This window comes from Megascapheus bottae, chromosome 20 (assembly GCF_031878675.1).
Source record: "Megascapheus bottae isolate mThoBot1 chromosome 20, mThoBot2.hap1, whole genome shotgun sequence".
In the NCBI taxonomy this organism is placed as follows: domain Eukaryota; kingdom Metazoa; phylum Chordata; class Mammalia; order Rodentia; family Geomyidae; genus Megascapheus; species Megascapheus bottae.
The window spans coordinates 12,812,397-12,835,625 of NC_143528.1; the positions used below are offsets into that span (position 1 = coordinate 12,812,397).

The window sequence follows — 23,229 nt, forward strand, 5'->3', positions numbered from 1 at the left end:
TTTAAAGTTACATTATATGTAATATGTACAGTATATTAATATACATAAGTACATTATAATATACATAAGTATATATGTATTTATATATTAATACATTTTAATACTTATGTGCAATATATATTATATATAGTTAAGATTCTGATTTTACAAATGGCAATATATAGGACATCTTCCATGTTAAAAATGGGATAAGCATTTTTTTTTTGGTCGGTGTGGGGCTTGAATTCTGGGCCTGGGCATTGTCCCTGAACTCTTTAGCTCAAGGCTAGCACTTGACCAGAAGAGCCACAGTGCTACTTCTGATTTTCTGCTGGTTAACTAAAGATGAAAATCTCACAGATTTCCAAGCCTGGGCAGGCTTTGAAGTGAGATCCTCAGATCTCAGCCTCCTGTGTAGCTAGGATCACAAGCATGAAACACCAGCATCCAGTAGAAAAAACTTTTTTCTTTTTTTTTTTTGGTCATTCTTGGGATTTGAGAGTTCAAGGCCTGGGCACTGTCCTTGAGTTTTACCAAGGCTAGTGCTCTACTGCTTGAGCCACAGCACCCACTTCCAGATTTTTCTGTATATGTGTTTCCAAGGAATCAAACCCAGGATTTCATTCATGCTAGGAGAGCACTTTATTACTAGGCCACACTCCCAGCCCAAGGAATAAGCATTTTTAAACACACTAAGTATAATATATGCTAAGTTCTATTTTCAAATAATGCTTAGTATGTTTTTCTTCAACCTGTTTTTAAAGACACAGTATCTCTAAATGGAAGAGTGTAGTTAAAAGTTAATCTGGACCAGAATCCTAAGTACACTATAGCGTTATTTTTTTTAAGTGGGAAAATAGATGCTTATAATACTTCATTGAAAAGGTCATTGACAATCTTTTAAGAGTGGTGTTATGTTAGGTTTCTTGACACTGAAAACATTTTGAATATGATTTTGTTTTACATATCATGTTGGCATATCACACAGCAAACATAACAATATTCAATGTTATTATCCTAGTTATAGAGCTATATTTACTCTATAGAAAATAAGTGAACAGTCAAAATGCTCTTGACTTTTACTTTTCTATTTATATGAGAAAATCATCTTAAACAATGCTGTCAATTGCCACAGACCAAACTACTTTGAAGCTGCTGCTTGGCATCTCACATGTAGATGGTCTCCAGGCGTGAGTAAAGGGGTGCTGACTTTTGCTTCCCATCATGGGTCATTAGTTCTGATCACTGTTTTGATAAGGTATATGGGAAGCTGGGACCTCCTCCTTCTTTCTAGCCTACCACTTTCTAGAGCTACACCAAACAGAATGGCAAAAGCACTCATGGTGACTCTTAAAGCCAACAAAATTAAAATCACATTTCCTCAATCACTCTAGCTACAAATTATGTGTTTAAAGTCACACGTGGCTTATGGTTCCGTGTGAAACAGCAAAGACACAGAGCATTTCTATTAGAGCAGAGTTTGACAAGACAGTTTTGTTTGAGATGTTAAGGGAGCTAGAACAGTCCTCAAATCTTGCTTATACCTGAACCTATTCCTGACCAGGTAACACACACACACACACACACACACACACACACACACACACTCTCTCTCTCTCTCTCTCTCTCTCTCTCTCTCTCTCTCTCTCTCTCTCTCTCTCTCTCATCTCTCTCCTCCCTCTACACTCACAAATAGAAAGTGTTTAGTATCTAAGATCCACCATTTTCCCCCAACATTATTGAGTGGATGATAAAATGTTCCTTTTAGTATCCCAATGAGTTCAATGTAACTCATTTAAATGTAATAACCATTATACTACAGCTGCACATAAACCATACTGTGTTTGAATAAACTTGAACTAAATAGGCACTAATACAAATATTTACCTCTTTTAAGCTTTCTTTACAAAGCGGACAGTATGGTGCATGATCTAAACATCGCTCAAGACAATTCTTACAGAATGAATGTCCACAAGGGGTTGTTACTGGCTCAAAAAACAACCTGAAATCAACCAAAATACATCTTAGTTTTCACATTAAACAATGCACTGGAAAAGCTTCCATTAACAATGCAACTGTTACATTAGTCTCTATTTAGGAAAGGAACAGAGTGATGGTGGGTAAAAAAAAAAATGGGAGAAGTGATGCAGCTAACTATTCTCTACTGAACCATTCTGAAGTTCTCAATCAAGAAAGGTAGCTTGCCAAGCCTAGAGCATAATACAAAAGCCTCTGGATACGATGGCCTGTCCAAACTGAGACACATAACCAACGTGAAATAAACACAAGATTTCAAAGACTTAGTGCAAAATAAGCAGAGAAAAACGTCTTTAATAAACTGCTAGTTTTTGTATAGCCTCTAGATTGCCATTTTATCAACTTAAAAATGGGTCTTAGTAGTATAAAAGTAGTATAAATTTATGTACAATAAATCCAGATCACACGTTTGTAATTGCAGTACTTGGAAGGTAGAGACAGGAGGGTTGTGAGTTAAAGACTCATGTGGGATACACAGTAGTATACTGTCTCAGAAACAAAATAAATATTACCGGTGAGTTTTAAAGAACTGTTAGGCTTAATATTAAATATGAATTACAATGCAGAAAACTGATTTACTTGAGAATTATTTCTGCTTTACCTAGAAATATTGTTAGATTTATAGGTACTTTAGAATCTCTGTCGTTTAATTCTCTTATCTCACAGAAGAAGAAATCCAGGCTTGGAATTAAAGACTTGCTCAGGAATATAGTGAGTTTCTCCTAACTTAGTGTGACCAGACTCAGGCCTTCAGATTCTTCATGAAGCTTTGATTCTAACAGTTTATGTAAATGCTCTTTCAAAATATTTAATCATTTAGAATTGCTTTGTGGTAGTAGTAGCAGACACAGGGAATAAACCAAGGAAGTACAACGGAGTGATTGGTATATGCCAAACACATATTGATCTTGAAGGCTACAACAAGCAGCTATACAAAAATTCCATATATTACACTGCTTAGCTCTGAGAAGTTGGATATCTGTTAACCTGCATTCTCTTAAACATGTGAAATGTAATCCTACTCTTCTTAATAAGCATTGTCATTGCTTTCATTATTTTTCTTATGTAACTATTATAACTCTTGCAGGGATGCAAGAACTGAGGCTCCAACCAAAATTCCAGTAAAAGCATTACAAGTATTCTGCAAAACAGAAATCTTTTCTAAGCATACTTTCAAGATTCCATAGTTAATACAAACTGCAAACAAGATAGAACTGTTTGTATGTGTGTATGTAAAATTTGTAATTAGAATTTTTTCCCAAGTCTGAAATTGTGGTTATAGCCCAGTTTCAATAATAAAATCTATCAATTTCATAGGTCCTCACATCTTCCCAAATTCTTTTTATACTAAAGCCATTGTATTCTCTTACTTTTGCAAGAGACTACGCAAATATGGACACTACATTCTAAACAAGGAAAACGGAGGCTCAGAGACTCAGTTATTTGCCCAAGGTATTAATGGTTAAGCCTAAAACTGAACATCTTATTGTCTGATACTTACTCCACCACTGTTACTTTATATTGCTATCATTACCTTCATCAACATTGTACTATATTTATATTAATATATACTTCTTCGATGAAAGGGTACTTACCTCATACAGAGAGAGCACTCAAAATCTGAGGCATCTATTAATTCTTCAGGGATATCACCATAAGCTAATGCAAACATACAGACTTCATTGGGAGTTTCTATTCAAACAAATAGAATGAGACAGCTTTTTTAGTCAAGAGTTTATTTAAAGGCCGTTTCAAATAATTAAGTTTAGTGTAGTAAAAGTATAAGAAGTGTAGTGAAATGTTTTACCTCCTTGCTTCTTGAGCTTATTTTTTCCATCTTCATTTACTACCACATCCTGTTCTAAGAGAGACAACTTCCTTTTCAGTAGCACACCTTTTTCCTGGGCAGAGAGTAAAGGTTCTGAGGATACCCTCTTCAGACCATCCCCTCTGGCAGGCATTGCAGTTAAATTTATAGCCTGTACAGACTGAGCGCGGTTCAAGCTTCCTTTGACAGGCTGTGAGGAATCCTCTGGTTCCTCATTCTACAGAAACACAATGAACAAATATAATTATTTCTTTACTAGCTTTCATTCTTTTCACTGAAAATCAAACTAAAATTAAATTTCAATTCCTTTATATTCACTTTAATGCTACATAAGAATACTCACATTTAATTCCATAACCGTGACAAGTAAATGCATTTTTTTTTTTGCCAGTCCTGGGGCTGAGCACTGTCCTTTTGGCATTTTCAAGGCTACAGCTCTACCACTTGAGCCACAGCACCACTTCCAGCTTTTTCTATTTATGTGGTACCGAGGAATTAAAACCAGGTCTTCATGCATGCTAGGCAAGCACTCTACCACTAGGCCAAACTCCCAGCCCCAGTAAATGATTTTTTAAGTAAGTGATTTTTAATAATATTTATATAATCCTGGATGTCAGGCTGACTTATGCTACAGATGAAGCTTAAAGCAGTTATGTAAGTACTGCTGTTTATATACAGAATAAACTACAATAAATACGTTACATATTCTCAGAGAACAAAATTTTTATGACAGCTAAGCAATCTAAAATTGCAATTAATGGGGAAATACCTAAGAAGTTTCCATGTAGGAACTAGAGGTATGGGGTAAAGTAATAATGTACCAGCATGCAGGAAAAAGTGGGTAGTGTGAGGCCCTGAATAGCAGTGCATGCATGAGAGAACACAGACATACAGATAGACACACATACACACACACAGTTCCTATTAAGACAACTAGACTAGCACTTGGATAGGTTCTATTGCTTGAAACTAAGAGAATAAACATTTTCATTTATACAGAAACGAAAGTGCTTGATCCCATCTCTTCCCACCCCTTACCTGTTTTAAGCTATTATCACTAGGAGAGTGAGATGCTTGCATTACTGAAGAAAAATTAGGAGGTCTGCTTTTAATCCATGGTAAAGAACTCCAGGAAGATTCTTTCAGGCCTTCTTTCAAGTTTTCAGGTAATAATAAATCACATAAAATCTGTTAAGAAATATAAAAATAACAAAATACAAATAATATCTGGTTAAGAACAACAATATAAATTTACCTAATTAACAATTTTCAGGAAGTTTGGAGCATTTTTTAATAAACAAGAAATAAACAGGTTAATATAGTACAGTAAAAAGCCTGATGTCATTGAAGTTTGCCAGACAAGAAAAAGAGGGATTTCAAACTTTGAAAGGAAGCCTAGAGTACCTGAAACCAAATACACAAGATAAAAGCTAGTTTTTAATATAGGATTCTAAAGAAAGGAGGTGTAAAAGGACTATTTGCTGCTGAATATTAGTAAGTCTTAACTGTCAAAATAGTTCACAGCATCTATCAGTGTGTATTTTCAGGTTGGGCTTGGAGTTTGGGAATGTTTATGTGAAACTAAAGAATTGGATTTTAGCCACAAAATTCTACAATTCCTTGTAATGTATTTACACTATACTTCTCACTGAACAGGTAACCTGTGTGGGCAGTACTTACTGCCCCGCACCTGGTTTTAAGCAATAAATGGCAGCTGCTCTCCAGCAAATGGGATTTAAACTGGGAGAGCCTTTATAATGAGGTAGAGGCAAATGTTCCAGAGTAACAGAGTAGGTTAATGAACTTGGCTAGAAGAAAAAGAAAAGGAGACTGTTTTCTGTGGGGTTTTTTCCTTCTTGTACTGGGGCTTGAATGCTGGGCTTAGCCACTATCCCTGAACTTCTTTTTGCTCAAGGCCAGTGCTCTACCACTTGAGCTATATCACCACTTCTGACTTTTTTTTTTTTTTTTTGCCAGTCCTGGGCTTGAGCTCAGGGCCTGAGCACTGTCCTTGGACTTTCTCAAGGCTAGAGCTCTACCTCTTGAGCCTCAGCATCACTTCTGGCTTTTTTCTATGTATGTGGTACCGAGGAATCAAACCCGGGTCTTCGTGCATGCTAGGCAAGCACTTTACCACTAGGCCAAACTCCCAGCCCCACTTCTGACTTGTATTGGAGATAAGAGTCTCACAAACTGTGATTCCTCAGATCTCAGTCTCCTAAGTTGCTAGAACACTTGTGTCTGGCTGGTTTTCTTTTTGATCAAAAATACTGTATATATACAGTAGAGCATCAATATTGTATATATATTTATTTGAAATAGGGAAGGAAGGGGGAAAAGATGATTGGGAGGGGGTGGAGAAAGGGAAACGGAGACAAAAACATGAGAAGGGGTACCAAAGTTTGAGAAGTAATGCACCTACTACCTGATGAATGTAACTGTAACTCCTCTATACATTATCTCGACAATAAAATACAATAAAAAACTGAGAAGTGGAGGTTATTTCTCAACTGTACTTCTCAAATATACAAAGCATATAGAAGTATGTATATATTTGTGTGTGTATATATATATATATATATAACATATACATATTGGAATGGAGGTGTGATTCAAATGGTTGAGCATCAACCATGAGTAAAACAGCCAAGGGTTCAAGCACCATACAGGAACCAAAGGAAAAAAATCCCTGAGCTGAAGCACTGTACAAGTACCGACCAAAGGGGGAAAAAAAGAAAGGAGACAATACTAATAAGGAGACATCATTTTACTAATAAGGAAACATCATTTTGGACCTGAGAGCCATGCCTCATGGAAGCTGCTTGCCTAATATGCTTAGGGGATTTGATCCCTTAAAAATGTAAATGTTAAAACTTAAACATTTAAAAAATCCATACATGTCTTTAAATTTCCAGATCATCTAAGTACGAAGCAGGGCCAACTCTGCTGTTTAACTTCTGAAATCAGATGCATTCTGGGTGATGTGGCCATTACATTCCCTCTGATACACACACACACACACACACACACACACACACACACACACACACACACACACAAAATGTATTAAACATACACCCACCCTAGAAGTAACTCTATGCATAGGTATTTCTCAAAGAAATACCATAAAATGACTTATATAAAAATATTCACAAGAACTTCACACAATAAAAACAGGGACATCCAAATGACAATTAGTCTAACTGAATACTATGATACAGTATGCTAATATAATGGAATATTTGGTTAATAAAAAAAATCCTGTATATATTTCCAGATTAGTTACTGAGAAGACAAACAACAAAGTAAGTCTACACTAGAGTAGCAAAAGCTTACGAAAACAAGTATAAAAGTGTTAACCCTCTTTACAGGTGGAAAGTGCCCGGAAGTACTATTAGGACTGGATAGTGTGACAGCCCAGGATTTATGGGGTAAGGTGGTCTGGCGCCACCATTGCTGTTCTAGGAGGTGAACATGCTGGTCATGTGCCTTTAGTCTTGATGACACTTGTACCCAGAATCTTTTAGGATGTCAGCTCATACCGGCATAAGTTAACTAGACTGCTTGCTATGTGGTAGAGCATGTCTTCTTGCACGTTATCTGGGTACCAGTGATGGAGAATGGCTCTGCTCTTGTTCTGAACTACTTTTGTCAAGTCTATTCCACTTGGTGACTATCATCTATCATTGTTGATACTTGAAAACATGTAAGGGTTTTTTGTTGTTGTTGTTGTTGTTGTTGTTTTTGCCAGTCCTGGCCTTGAGCTCTGTCCTTGGACTTTCTCAAGGCTAGAGCTTAGCACCACTTCCAGCTTTTTTCCCCGTGTATGTGGTATCGAGGAATCGAACCCGGCCCTTGGTGCATGCCAGGCAAGCACTCTACCACTAGGCCAAACTCCTGGCCCCAGTTTTATTGTTGTTGTTGTTGTTGTTTTTATATCATTCTGATACTCGGCAAAGAACTTTGTTCTCTTCATTAAAGATTCAACATTACAGAAAAAAAAATAAGTCTAGAACATGTATTGCATGATTTTATTCATGTTTAGTCTAGAAATGTTCTAGTGACAGTGCGGTTACACTGATATATATTTTTCAAAATTCACTGGATCACAAATTTAATGCAATATATTATATATGTATGCCTTAAATTCTGGAAAAGCTTACTGAAAAATAATTTTAAACCATCATTTGTTTTATATTCATCTGACCGTACTAAGCAGAAAATAGTTGAAGATGTCAGCAACACAGAAAATGCACCATCATTAGTTCAATGAAGTTTGTAATTTCACCAGGGAGGTGACAGTAACAGACAACTTTTTGTTTGATCAGTGAGCTTGGAGGTGAAAATCTCAGAGGGCATATGACCAAATTTCTTATTTCAAGGTACGTAAGAATCTTTCTACATGCCTGTTAGAGCTACTGCACTACTTCCAGGGATTCTGATTCCAAGAATTCATAATAAATGGGGTCCAGGTATCTTTGTGTTTAACATTCACCCTAAGGTGATTTTTTTTTAAATTAAAGAATTTATTAACATTGATTTTTAAATCATATTTCAAATGATATATTTTACAAATAAGTATTCAAGAAGGGAATCTCTATATACAATCACTAGCACTTAGAACATAATTAAAATTAGGCTGAGGGTTTGTATGTCATAGATACATATTAGTCTATATAATAAAACATCATGTCTATAGCCATAAATTTTTATGTCTATGTAGTTGTGTTTATATTTCCAATACCATGTCCATAGCATTGGGTACGCAAATATTGAGTCCTCGCTCTTGTACTATTTAAATCTAATAACCACATATTAAGGATACCATGCGCCTTTTGTTCCTTTGATATTGACTTATCTCACTCAATATGATTTGCTCTAGATTCATCCACTTCCCTGCAAATGCCATTATTTTATCTTGTCTGTTCGCTATGTAGAATTCATATATATATACACACACACACCCCACATTTTTGGTATCCATTCATCTGTAGTAGGGCATCTGGATTGTTTCCATTGCCTGGTTATTGTGAATAGTGCACAGATGAATATAGCTGAGCAGGTGTCTTTATCAAATCTTGGGTTATGGTGTTCAAGACAGATACCCAGGAGTGGTAAGGCGGGATCGTAGGAAAGGTCTATTTTCAGATCTTCTTTTTTTGCCAGTCCTGGGCACTGTGCCTAGATTTTCTCAAGGCTAGGGCTCTACCACTTGAGCCACAGCACGGCTTTTGCCACATGTGTGGTACCGAGGAATCGAACCCAGGTCTTCTTGCATGCTAGGCAAGCACTCTACCACTAGGCCAAACTTCTGGCCCCTATTTTCAGATCTTTTAAGAAACCTCCACACTGCTTTCCAGAGTGGCTGAACTTGCTTACAATCCCACCAGCAATGCAGCAGGGTTCCTTTTTCTCCACAACCCCACCAGCATCTGTCATTGTTTGAGTTCAAAATCTTGGCCGTTCTTGTTGAGGTAAGGTGATATCTTAGGGTTGTTTTTATTTGCATTTCCTTTATGACCATGGATGATGAACATTTTCTCATATGCTTTTCTGCCATTTTAACCTTTTCTTTAGATAAGTCTCTCTTTAGTTCCCTTGCCCATTTAGTGATTGGTTTGTTGGGTGTGGGGGGGGATTAGTTTCTTGAGTTCCCTGTTAGATACTGGATATTAAGCATTTGTCTGATGTATTATTGGTAAGTATCTTTTCCCAGTTGGTTTAGCTGTCTTTCTACTTCAGTAGCTACGCTTTTATCTGTGCAGAAACTTTTTATTTTTAGGTAGTCTCATTTATCGAGTCTTTCTGCAATCTGTTGTGACCCTGGGATTCTGTTCAGGAATTTTTTGCCTGTGCCTATGCGTTCCAGTGTCTCTCCAGCTCTATCCGTGTAGCAGTTTCAAGGTTTCCGGTCTGACACTGAGGTCTTTGATCCATTCTGAGTTAATGCGTGTGCATGGCGATAGGCTTGGGTCAATTTTTAGTTTTCTGCATGTGGCTGCCCAGTTTTACCAGCACCAATAACTGAATAGGCTGAGTTTGTTCCACTGTATATCTTTGGCTCCTTTGTCAAATACAAGTTGACTATAGGTATGTGGTTTTATTTCTGGATCTGTTCCATCAATCTTCTGGTCTATTTTTGTGCCAATACCATGCTATTTTTGTTATTATGGCTCTATAGTATTGTTTGAAGTCTGGTATTGTAATACTACCTGCATTGCTCTTTTTGCCTAGAATTGTTTTGTTTATTCTAGATCTTTTCTTGTTCCATATGAACCTTTGGATTGTATCTTCTATTTCAGTAAAGAATGTCTTTGGGACTTTGATAGAGATTGCATTGAATTTACATAGCAATTTTGGCAGTATGGCCACTGTCACTATACTGGTTCTCCCTACCCATGAGCATGGGATGTCTTTCCATTTCCTGGTGTCCTCTTTAATTTCTTTTGTTAGACTTTTATCGATTTCACTAAATAATTCCTTTACACCTTTGGTTAAGTTAACCCCTTAGTATTTTATTCTTTTGGGGGCTACTGCAAATGGGATCATTTTCTTGATTTGTCCTACTGTTTGTGTATTGTTGACGTAGAAGAAGGCTACTGAAAAGCTATTCTCTTAGGAAATGTACCAAGGTGAGAAATAATGTGACATGTTTTGTAGATACATAGTGTCATAGCTGGGACTCTGAATTTGCATAAGGTCTACCCTTACCACATATTCAGTGAGTAAATCTAAACTAAATGTTTTCTTATGATGGAGTATTAAAAATTGAAAAATTCTAAATAAACCTGTTTTAACACAGTAATTTAATCAGAGAAGTCTCCTTCCTCTCTTCCCACTTATTCCCTTAACCTCTCACATTTTTTTTTGCCAGTCCTAGGCTTGAGCTCAGGGCCTGAGCACTGTCCTTGGACTCTCTCAAGGCAAGAGCTCTACCACTTGAGCCTCAGCACCACTTCCAGCTTTTTTCTATGTATGTGGTACTGAGGAATCGAAACCGGGCCTTTGTGCATGCTAGGCAAGCACTCTACCACTAGGCCAAACTCCTGGCCCCAATCTCTCACTTTTTAAATTAACAACTACTAGCACACCATAGAACAAAATTACTACAAGGATATCTAGAGTATTGAGAAAAATAAGGCAAAATGAGTTGAATAGGAGAATAATATTGACAACTATGGAAAGTAAGCCAAATTTGGACATGAAGTTGTGGGGTAGCTATAGGAGCCCCGCTGCTTGCCACCTGTACTTCAGTATGTACACACTCAGTGATGCAAGCAGTCTGGAGACAGAGGGCGCCTGGCCCCTCCCACCTGGAGCAGGAGTTCCTGGATACTCCAGGCGAGCAGGGCGTGTCTCAGGACACCATTGGCTGATGGTCGCATTCAGGGATGTCCCTACTTGATGACGTGGCAGCCACGGCTCGATCTGTATTTAGCAAGCACATTTTCTAAAATAAAGTTAGATCTGCACCACTCCTAGACGTCTGAGAAGGACCCCAACATGAAGTAAAAGACAAAAAGCAGGTAGGTAGGTCCCTGAGCAGGACCATCAGGACCACAATATTTAATTAATTATCATCAGTCTGATTCTGACTGAATAAACCACATATTAACATTTCTCCACAAGACTGGGGGGCAAATGCTTGAGACTAGAAGTGTTTTGGAACTTTTTTGGAGTATATAATACACATAATGAGATATCTTGGTGATAACATCTAAGTCTACATCAGAAACTCCTTTGTCTTACACACATACACACACACACACACACACACACACACACACACACACACACACACACACGCTCACAGGTATGAGATTTTCCACTTATGGCAAGATGTCACATTTAAACAGTCTTGAATTTTGGAGCATTTCAGATTTTTGAGATTCAACCCATATCAGAGTATATCTAAATTAACTAAGCAAAGATAGTGCATTCATGTATCTGAATAAAATGTCCTGGTTTCATTAAGAACTCAGTAAACATATGAACCTAAAAACTACTTGTCAAATTGCTCTTTAATTATGCTCATTCATTTCTTACATTCTTATTCCAAGTATATTTTTTTTTTAAATGCTGTTAGTCCTGCCTTGAACTATTAGTAAACAAATTACCTTTTCCACTTGTAGCTTTGCAGGTGCAAAATCTTCATCAAGGGCTAAACACTGAAGAAAGAGTTGTAAGGCATCACCTAAAAAGCCAGCATCCTGGAGTACTTTCCCTTTCCTGAAGTAGACCTTCAACAAAATCAAATAAAAACTGTTATTTATAGAACTGTTTTGTTGTATAAAATCAACATCAAGGAAAAGAACAAAGTCAATTTGGAAACATATTTCTTAAACTGCATAACTTTGAGAAAGTCAATGCACTAATGCAAAATTGAGGCAAGAATTTGTCAGGTACTACGTGTTCACTCAATTTTAAGAAATTTAAAGATTTCTTTTGTTTACTAATGGCTGTTTGAGGGGAAGGAGAAAATGCTTTATAAAATTTAAAGACTTTGGAGCCTGAGTTTGGCTTAGTGATAAGAATGCTTGTCTAGCATGCATGAAGATCCCGGTTTGATTCTTCGGTACCACATACATAGAAAAAGCTTGAAATGGTGCTCTGGCTTAAGTGGTAGAGCTCTAGCCTTGAGAAAGTCTAAGGACAGCACCCAGAGCCTGAGTTCAAGCTCCAGGATTGACAAAAAAAAAATAATGACTTTAAGATGCATGGAGATTTAAAAAAATAAAAACATTATATGTGAACAAAAATAAATCTTAGAATCAGGACAATATAGCAAATGTTCTTTCTCAGGACACTAAATTAGGAGATATATTTGCCTATAATTTTTAAAAAGTGCTGAGCCATGTTATTATAATAAACCCTGTTTTGTCTTTTTCCTCCTTCAAAATTATAGTCAAGTTTTCTGACACAAGCTGGTATCCTATTAATTACCACGGATAAACCAAAAAGTTCTGCTTATAAGATGGTCCACCAGAAGTGTCAACTAGTAAGCTTTAAAAGTGTCTTGCTTATGTGATTAGAATAAGGAGGTTTTACTGTCTGTGCAATCATCAGTATTAAATAACATTAAAATAACCTAAGCCCTGTGCAAATCAGTTTGAGAGACTGTGGTTGAAGAAAATCATGTTTCCATGTACATTTCAGTCATAAGTCCAGAGGAATCCTTTCTTTAAAGCAGTCTTAATGCTATTCATACAAACTAATACACTTACTTTTAATATGTATGTATTTGCTTTGTACTAACCAGTCATGTCATCAGGGAGCAGCTGTGTTTTCCTGTGCATTTTTTTGCCAGTCCTGGGGCTTGAACTCAGGGCCTGAGCACTGTCCTTTGGCTTTCTCAAGGCTAGAGCTCTACCACATAAACCACAGTACCACTTCTGGCTTTTTCTATGTACGTAGTCCTGAGGAATCGAACCCAAGTCTCCATGCATGCTAGGCAAGCACTCTACCACTATGCCAAACTCCAAGCCCCCATGTATCATTTTTTTTCCCCATGTATCATTTTTAAAGCACTCTTACTACACTGTCAGTTTGAATGGAGGAGAAAAAATCCACATAAAAATTTACTTTTAAAGAATATTTATGACAGGTCAATCTCATAATTCAAAAATTACTTATACATTGTTCAAGTTTTAAAAACCATGTATAAGGAGATCTCATTTCTCTACATTTCTACATAAATTCACTGTTTCATCACTATTGTCATTAAACTCAATTTTCCCAGTCTCAAGGACCTAAGCTCTTTCCATTTAATAAAATCTTCAATTTGAGCCTATTTATTCTGATAACAAGCTGTATTCCTATTTTATTGAAAGTTCTTACAAGCATTTATTAAAATATAACAGGGTTGAAGGAGGGAGATTAAGGGACCGGGAGTTTGGCTAAGTGGTAGAGTGCTTGCGTCACATGCATGAAGGCCTGAGTTCAATTCCTCTGTACCACATACATAGGAAAAGCCAGACAGCCCAAGAACAGCACCAGGCACTGAGTTTAAGTCCTAGGACTGGCAAAAAAAAAAAAAAAGGAAAAAAAAATTTTGTACCCCATGAAGGAGATAAAAGGCTCACAAGCTGTAATTCTTTGGAAAAATCTGATATAACATCGTATGTTTTTCCTCTTGAATAAATGTTCTTTAGTTATGAAACAAAGGTTTTTATATAATTGAATACTTGTTCAGATAATATAATTTACTGAAAATTTTCAACTTGGATTTCTAGAACACTGTTTATTTGGAGCCAACAACAATTTTGTTAAAATTTCTAAGCATAATTGAAGTTCCCAATACTTGGCACTGCTAAAGTTATGCATATGTACAACAGTAATTTTACCTCAGGCCAATTTGGAAGTTGAAAGAGAACCCCGTTTAAGTCTTCTATGGCTGCCTTGAACTCCTGGAGGCCAGCATAGGATTCTGCTCTGTAAATTTTTAGAGTCAGGTCATTGGGCTCTGAAATAAAAATTTTATAAGGATATGGTTATTTCAGAAAATTATATAATCCACAAAATATTATATTACTTTAAGAAATGAGTTGTGATTCCAGAGTCAATAACTACCAAACTAGAGTTTATTAACCAATTATTCCATAGGCACAACTCATGTTCATGTCATATCATGCCTTGAAATGCTGTCAAAGTCTAGGAATATTTTAATGAAGGGAATCATTATTCCATAGACAAGTGACGGCTGGTGGCATAGCTCAAGTGTAGAATACTTACCTAGCTAGAGCCAAGGCCCTGACTTTAAAACCTTCAGTACTGTCAAATAACAACAAATACTGAAAAATATTTGTGCAACTATTTCTAAGAAAGTTTTTTTTATAGAAAGAGTAAGCTATAAATTTTTTTTTAGATTTTATGCCTTACATGCTTAGAAGAGTTGCTTTTTAAAAAATTAAACCTACTAGCACAACAATGTTCACTGCAGCACTATTTACCATAGCAAAGATATGGAACCAACCCAGATGTCCCTCAGTTGATGAGTGGATCAACAAGATGTGGTATTTGTACACAATGGAATTCTATGCTGCTGTCAGGAAGAATGACATTGCCCCATTTGTTAGGAAATGGAAAGACTTAGAAAAAATCATATTAAGTGAAGTAAGCCAGACTCAAAGGAACATAGGCTCAATGGTTTCCCTCATTCATCATAATCAGTAGAAACCTTGGGCTCTACTAGCAGAGATTTGCAATAGAGCAAAATCTAGATACATAAGGCCATATAGTATGACGCTAAATGAAAGGACCTCCAGGATAGTGAAACAAAAGCCATATAATGAGTGATTGTTGTCCTTAATGTACTATGTTATCCCTCATCTCTTTGGCTGTCCCTTGGTTATCTCATATTGTTACAGTATTTCGCTTTGTTATCTGATATATTAGATATATTTGTATTTGGTTATTTGAAATTGGATAGGGAAGGGGGAAAACAAGATGAAGGGTAGGGACGGGGGGAGGGAATTGGGGACCAAGACATGAGAAAGGCTATCGATGTATGTGAATTAATGCACCTCCTATCTGGCAAATATAATGTAACCCTTCTATTAATTACAATAAAAATATATGAAAAAAATTAAACCTAACATTTTATACCTTGATGTCTAAATCTTCCTTTACAAAAGTGAACCCAACTGTGAATGCATTCCATGGTCACAGGGCCTGACCAGGATTCACTCTTATGAGAGTTTATCCTTCAAGGGTTGATGAAAACCAGCTGTCTTTTCAATGAAGGAGGAGATGCCACCAGTACTGAAACTTGAACTCAGGACACTTACCCCCTAGCTTTCAACTCCAGGCTGACACTCTACACTTGATTCTTTCCAGATTTTTGGTGTATAATTAGAAGTCTTAGACTTTTCTGACCTGGATGGCTTGCAATCCTCAGCCCTCAGCTTCTTGAGTAGCAAGGATTACAGTTGTGAGCCACTGGCACCTAGCTCAGAGTCAGCCTCAAGGGATCAAATGTTTAGTGCTTATCCCTCAATAATCTTGGAAAAAAATGCTTTATTGTTAATTTCACCATCCTCGACATCTGTACTTGAGAAACCAAATGACTGTTCAATGGCATTAGGAATCTTAGATACTTAGTCTATTGATTTGTAATCATCAGTTACCACAGGTATACAAATATTTAACTAAAGCTAAGCAAAAAGTTACTTTTCAGTATATTCTTAGATGCTATTCATTTGAATTTTCTTTTAAAGCTATTGGTATTTTTTAAAACTCCTATGTTAATAAAGAATTCATTGTGAAAAGGGTATAAAGACCTTTAGTATCTCTAAAAATGAATCTAAGACAATTTATCACTAGGGTTATATTTTATAATTTTCTATAGATAATTCTAACTTATTAGGCATTTTTAGTTTCTGGTGCTTGGAAACTTGAATTATATTACTTCTTAAATTTTACATCAATGAGAAATTTTAAATAACAAAGTTGATACTTTCTGGGAATATAATTTATAAAAAGACATGCCTAGAATACTGTTTTGGTTTTACTTGCTTTTTTTTTTTTTTTTTGCCAGTCCTGGGGCTTGAACTCAGGGCCTGGGCACTGTCGTTGGAAACTTTTTGCTCAAGGCTAGCACCTTGCCACTTGAGCCATAGCACCACTTCACACTTTTTGAGTATGTGATACTGAGGAATCAACCTAGGGCTCTGTGCATGCTAGACGAGCACTCTATCACTAGGCTAGGCCATCTGTCCCATAGAATATTGCCTTTTGTTTCATAAATCAATAACTAAATTTTCATCTCTGACAAAAATGTATAGAAATCAAAAGTTCAAACATCAAAAACTTTTAAGAATTTAAGACTTAAAAAGAGTTTATAGTATAAAGTTTAAACCCGTAAGTTCTCAAAACTATTATTACACTAATTAATTAGAAGTGTCCATGTGACCAAAAAGCTCTATTGTGTTCCATTGCCTTGAAAATACAACTGGCATTCAGAAAACAGAATGCCAAGACTATATAATGAAAGAATGAACAGTAAAACTTCAGCTAAAAAAAAAAATGGAAGGGGTATCAAGGCTCAAGAAGTAATGCACCCACTACCTCACGAATGTAACTGTAACCCCCCATCCTGATAATAAAACACAATAATAACAATTAAAAAAAAAAGTCAAGAGTTTAGACTAGTGGAAGAGTGCTCGCCTAGCATGTACCCGGGTTTGATTCCTGGGTACCACATACACAGAAAAAGCTGGAAATGGTGCTGTGGCTCAAGTGGTAGGGTGCTAGTGTTGAGGAAAGCCCAAAGACAGTGCTCAGTTCAAGCTGCAGGACTGGCCAAAAAACAAAAACAAAAACAAAAAACTGGCTCCAAAAGAAGAGTTTTCTACCCAACTTCTTGGGGCTTCTATTAATGTCCTAAGGAAAACTCTATTCCCTCCAGGGAAGTTATTATGAAAACAAGCAGTAATTTTTATTTGAACCCCTTTAGTTTACATTTCTTTAATGTTTGTTGTTTTATTGTAAAGGTGATGTACAGAAGGGTTACAGATATGTAAGTCATGAGGGATATATCCCTTTTTTGATCTGTGTTACCCCTTCCCTCATTTTAGTTCACATTTCTTAGTCAGCAAGTTCTCTCTACCCTTGCTATTTACCCTACTATCTGCCTTTCCTACTTAATCTTTACACAGGAGCTTTGGAGCAGTATTGAAGACCTGAGAGTTATCTTTGAAAAAAGTCTGATAAACTATGAAACAGATGTTAATTATCCTGGTTCAATCATTACAACATGGGTAATACATGTATCACAGTTTCACAGTGTAACCCTAAAATATGCATGACTATGTATCAATCAAAAAAGTGTTCTTTTCCACTCTAACCAAAGTGCAAAGAATACTGTGTCCTCTCTACAAAAAACCACTGATGTCCTGCTCCCTGCTCCCTCTTTGTAGGTATGCTTGTGGAAAACTTCAAATGTAATTCTATTAGGAAAGAAAATGTTCATATTTAATCACTTTTTGAAAAGATTAGGCCCATCTTATTTATTCACTTTGAGTTCTTATTCTAAAAAAGTGCAAATACACCAACTGAGGAGTTTTGAATAATCACAGTGGCTGCCCTTCATGTGAACTTTGAAGAAAGACAACTAAAACCAGCAATCCACATTGGCAATGCCATTAACTTCAGTACGAGTAAACAAGCATTGACTATCTGCTCTCTATCTGACCTTGAAGACACTTCACTCCCTACACCACATCAGGTCGGATGCTCTGTTCAACACTACAGGTACCCATATACGAGAAGTAATGCACCTACTACCTGACAAATGTTTTAACTGTGACCCCTGACATTATATTTACATTATGCTGACAATAAAAAAAAGTACTACAGGTACCCACAGTGCCTACACCAAGTATCAGGTACATCACACACTTTGTGTTTGCTGACAGATACAAACATGGCATGGTTTGTGTCAGCTACACAGATAATAATTGTGTATCTCATTCCAAATCATTATCTGTAATCTTGTTTGTTTCCTGTCTATCAGGACCAATGATAGGTCTAGCTTCCTGTCATGGTTTAAATCCCAATCTTGACTTTCAGTGTTTTTAGAAATTATCTAAAAAAGAGGTTTCAACTGAACAAGTGGATTCATGTGTGCGATAAACTTACGCACCATCACTCCATCATTTTCTCCTTTTTTATCGTTTCACCTGGAGTCCTCAAATTTCCAACTGCCTGCTTAAACTTTTCCTTAAATTCAGCATGTTTTCCAACCCACAAGCACGCAATTATTTCCGGTATATTCATATTCATGACACAACTGACTTCCCAAAAAATTAGTGTTTCACCTCCTGTGGTATTTTTCAAATTTTCATCTTTTTAATCAACCCCCAGAATCTCTTCTGCCTCCAGTCTACCTATGTGGTCACCATCCATCAGATAAATTAAGTATCTGGAGAACAGAAAGTTCCTTCATGCCTGGTTCCTGCCTCTCTGTAGCCTTACTTCATTATGATGAACCTCCCACTCAAATCTCAGTAACACTGCTGTCTCCTTCCTTTGCTCATAGCCCTCCACGGTTCCAAGTGCACCAAGTTTTTCCGAAACTTTTCTATCCAAGATTCAGCTCACCAATCTCCCCTAAAATGTTTTCTTTTGCCTCCCTCTTGATGCATTTTAAGGGTCAATAGCATGAAGTCAAATTGCCTGGCTTCAATTTCTAGATCCTTACTGTGAGCTGGGAGAAATAACTAATCATCTAGGTGCTTCTTTACTTACAAAACTGAGGGGGGAATTCTTAGCAAATTCAAGAAATATACTGTTCTAAACAATTTACAGCCTTCCTAAGTACATCCAGCATTGTTCACGCACTGACAGTCTAAGCAACATGCCCAGGAATAGCCAGTGAAGTGATAGATTCAAACTTTAGTATTTTTATGTATACCTCTACACTCACAAGGTTGTTTAAGAAACTAAATTCATGAACACTCCATACTTAGAATAGCCTTGGTATGTGTTTAGTTGTGACTATTTCTTCACAGTATACACAGAACATTTCAGAGTAGTTTTTGTTTTTGTTTTTTAATCTATTCTTTTGCTTATCCTTTCAGATACTGGCATTGGTCCCTGAAGTATGGAAAAACATTAAAATCCAAACTCTCTAAGCTTATTATTCATACTTCCATTTGTCTTCTCTTAGGACAGTTCTTCTCTAACTCATTGGGAAAGGAAGAAAGTAAGTCTTCAGATGTGCATGGGATTTCATGGGCTGGAAAGATTTCTGGTGATGGTTTTCCACCTTTGGGCCAGTTGATTTAGAAATCCATGTCTAGAGTAATAGGAGTCTTAAAAGTTGATAGTTCAGCTCATCTTTAAGAAATTGTGTCAACAATGGAATTCTATGCTGCTGTCAGAAAGAATGACATCAACCCATTTGTTAGGAAATGGAAAGACTTAGAAAAAGTCATATTAAGTGAAGTAAGCCAGACTCAAAGGAACTTAGGCTCAATGGTTTCCCTCATTCGTCATAATCAGTAGAAACCTTGGGCTCTACTAGTAGAGATCTGCAATAGAGCAAAATCTTGATACATAAGGCCATATAATGTGAAGCTAATTGAAAGGACCTCCAGGATAGTGAAACAAAAGCCATATAATGAATAATTGTTGTCCTTAATGTACTATGTTGTCTCTCATCTCCTTTGCTATCCCTTGGTTATCTCATATTGGTATAGTATCTCACTTTGTTATCTGATATATTGAATTTATTTGTATTTGGATATTTGAAATTTGATAGGGAAGGGGGGAAAACTAAGATGGGAGGGGGGTGAGGGGGGGGAGGGAAATGGGTACCAGACATGTGAAAGGGTATCAATGTATGCGAATTAATGCACCTTCTATCTGGCAAATATCATGTAACCCTTTTACTAATTACAATAAAAAAAATTAAAAAAAAACTGTGTCAAGACTGCAAAATAAAACAAGAGGACTTAAATCACAAGGTTAGATGACAACTTCAGCTAAGTGATTTTCAAGCCATATCACATTTTAGAGTATTTTAGTAGTTTCTGGGAACATACTCTGAGGGAGACACCTTTAGAATCACTTTATTTTTCTGCCTCATTTAATTCTCACAAGCAACCTCAGAAGTAGAGACTATGCTCAATTTTCACATAAGGAATCCAACACACAGCAGTTAAGCAAGGTGTCCAAGGTCAAAGACAGTGGAAGACTATACTGGGATTCATACCCAGATTCTGCTCTGGGCACGCACAGCTTTCACTGCACACTTCATCTGTATCTCAATTTACTGTAAGATAACAGTATCTGGCAGGATTCTCTGTGAAGATGAAATGACACAAAGAATACAAAAACACTGCTAACAGCACATCACTAATATTAAAGACAAAAACATCCTCTTCCCAGGATGCTTCCCCGGCCCCATCAATTCTAACTGTAAATTCAACTGCGCTGTTGTGTTCTTTAGCAGAGCAAGGGTGAATATGCAAGGGAAATCCGTGTAAAACTCCATTAAGAACAAAAACTAGTGTTACATAGTGGAATTTTTTTTCAATAGTCTACAGTATAAAGAAAAAAAAAACCTTTTACATAATACCCTTGGATACTAAAAAGTATTTCATAACTTTATGACACATCTGAGAGTTAATACCAAAGGATCAATGGATTAAGTGTTATCTAAATATATTTTAATGCAACAGAGACTTATGTAATCCAATGGGAAACTCATTTTGGCAAAGGTTTTCAAGTTTTCCTTTTCTGTTAACAGGGATAAGTTTAGATGTGTGTGGGCTAACTAGATCAGATTTATTTAACAGTATTGGTTTTTTTCCCCCAAAAAACATGAAATGTAGGAAGAAATTAACAGTGAGGTCTTTTCATTATCAATGACATCTTTAATGACTACAATTGTACAATTATATATATTTCAAAAATTTGCTGCTAAACACCTACCAACTACACACAAGTAAGTTTATGACTCTAGTAGTTAATTTCTGCCAATAATTGTAGGGTTGGTCTGTTTCTGCAGCACTGATGATCCAACGCAAGGCTTGTGTATGCTAGGCAAGTGCTCTACCATTGAGCACTGCCCCAAACCCTATTTGTGCCCATAAATTATGAAACACATAAATCTGCCCTTCACCAGATGTTCAGTGCTAAGTTTTTTTTAACTTCAAATGAAGAATTCAAAGGTAAAAATATTTATCCTCATTACTGCTACTGAGACCTATCTGCAAGTATGGAATTAATTTTTAAAATAAGTGCAAGTAGGAAAATGAGTAAGGCAATGAGGTTAAAGTTAAAAGACTTGATTTCTATTTCTGCAAGAGCAGGATTAAATAGGTTAGTGGGCAAAATCTCCACGTGTACTCTATGCAAATAGAGTCAATTCACAGACTGTTAAAAGGTACACCCTCCTACAGTCTTAATTAAAATAGTTTCCTTGTATAGTGTTGGGCCTAAACTACTCAAAATGTGCTTGCTTGCTCACTGTTCTTCCATGGAATAGGACTGGGATTATTGTGAATCACCTAATTCAAGATCAAATAACTGCATTTGTAAAACTGCCCAACAGAGTGTGTTTTTACTGTCATTAAGTTTTATATTATAGTAGTCAGTGGATCAACGTTAGATCAACGTTAGAAGGAAACACAGTTGTCTGTGAAAGGTGACTGGAGAAGTCACTGCCGCCTGGCCCCCTTTTCCTCATTAGGATAAGATAAAGGCAGTCAAGAGTGGTTGGTACTGTAAAGCCCCACCTTCCTCACTTTCAGCCAGCGAGAGATATCTGTACCAGTTCTAGGCTCCCAACTACTTTTCCTTCCTTCTGAGTCTTTTTTATCACTGCCTATTTCTCAAAATGTACTGAAATATGAAACTTTGCAAGATTTCTTAAACTTACTACTTAATGAATTTCTGTAAAAGCCCCCCAAGATGACCCTTTGAATCACGGGTAGCTGATAAGCTTAATGCCTAAACTTAGTATATGCTTTAGGTGTCCTTAAGCACCATTCTCCTAAGACCTATTTTACAGCAAGTCACTAAATTTTGAAATACCCTGAACACAAGACTTTGCGACAGTAAAGCTACCAGCATTCGGGGCCTGATCATTCGGGTAATGAAATGCTTGTTGTGGAATGCTTAGTAGCATCCCCAGAAGAGCCACTAGATGTCTGGACCTTAGCACGAAGTGTGGCATCCAAAAGGCTTCAAAAATTGCTCCAAATAATATCCTGTGGGGAGGGGGGGAGCAACCAAACTCCCCTGGTTTTTACTCTTTATTTGCCTAAGTTTGACACTGCCCTCCTAACAGCCCCACCTGGGTTAGCAGACCAAAGCCCCGCCTCCCTGAAGAGGAAGAAATACACCAAAGACCTACAGAAGAAAAAAAAAAGCTTCTCTTATGGTCCGATCACGAGTTATGAAACAAAACAGCAGCACAGCCAACATACTGGGCCAGGGACCGACTACACCTTTACATCTCTACCAACCTAGGTGCATTGAAAAGTGAGCTCCTAAGTCTTGTAGGAAGTTACTGTCTGGAACCCGCAGGCCGAAACTTTTCAAGAGAAACCAATACTGAAGGTATCTGCAGGTACCAACTGCCCCCCCCCTCCTCCTCTCCCGCCCCCGGGGCAGCTCCCACACCTCCTGGAAACCCGGTGGCCGGCGGAGCCCTCCCTCCGGTGCCGGGTGCCAGCGCCGAGCTCCCGCCACGCCCACCGGACGTCACCCGTTACACAACGCCCCCCCCCCCAGCTTATGCAATTCTGCCCTCCCGCGGCTTCCCATAGCCCCGGTGACTTTCGGGCAAGATGAAGGTAGACGTTTAAGTGGGTTGGGGAACCTCCCCTGCCCGGCGAGCCCGGCCGGATCGGAGTGGGCAGTTACCCGAACGCGCG

At 37.2% G+C, this 23,229-nt stretch overlaps 1 protein-coding gene across 1 annotated transcript in view; it reads right to left on the minus strand.

Moving 5' to 3' along the window:
* The window catches only part of Lonrf1 (LON peptidase N-terminal domain and ring finger 1), a 35,239-nt gene that overhangs the window by 10,789 nt on the left and 1,221 nt on the right, over positions 1 to 23,229 (minus strand). The window contains exons 2-7 of the mRNA XM_090353983.1: positions 14,188 to 14,306; positions 11,962 to 12,084; positions 4,883 to 5,032; positions 3,824 to 4,061; positions 3,612 to 3,708; positions 1,867 to 1,981 (exon numbers count right to left, since the gene is read on the minus strand). Coding sequence (XP_090210109.1) covers positions 1,867 to 1,981; positions 3,612 to 3,708; positions 3,824 to 4,061; positions 4,883 to 5,032; positions 11,962 to 12,084; positions 14,188 to 14,306 — 842 coding nt within the window. The remainder of the gene's footprint in view (positions 1 to 1,866; positions 1,982 to 3,611; positions 3,709 to 3,823; positions 4,062 to 4,882; positions 5,033 to 11,961; positions 12,085 to 14,187; positions 14,307 to 23,229) is intronic.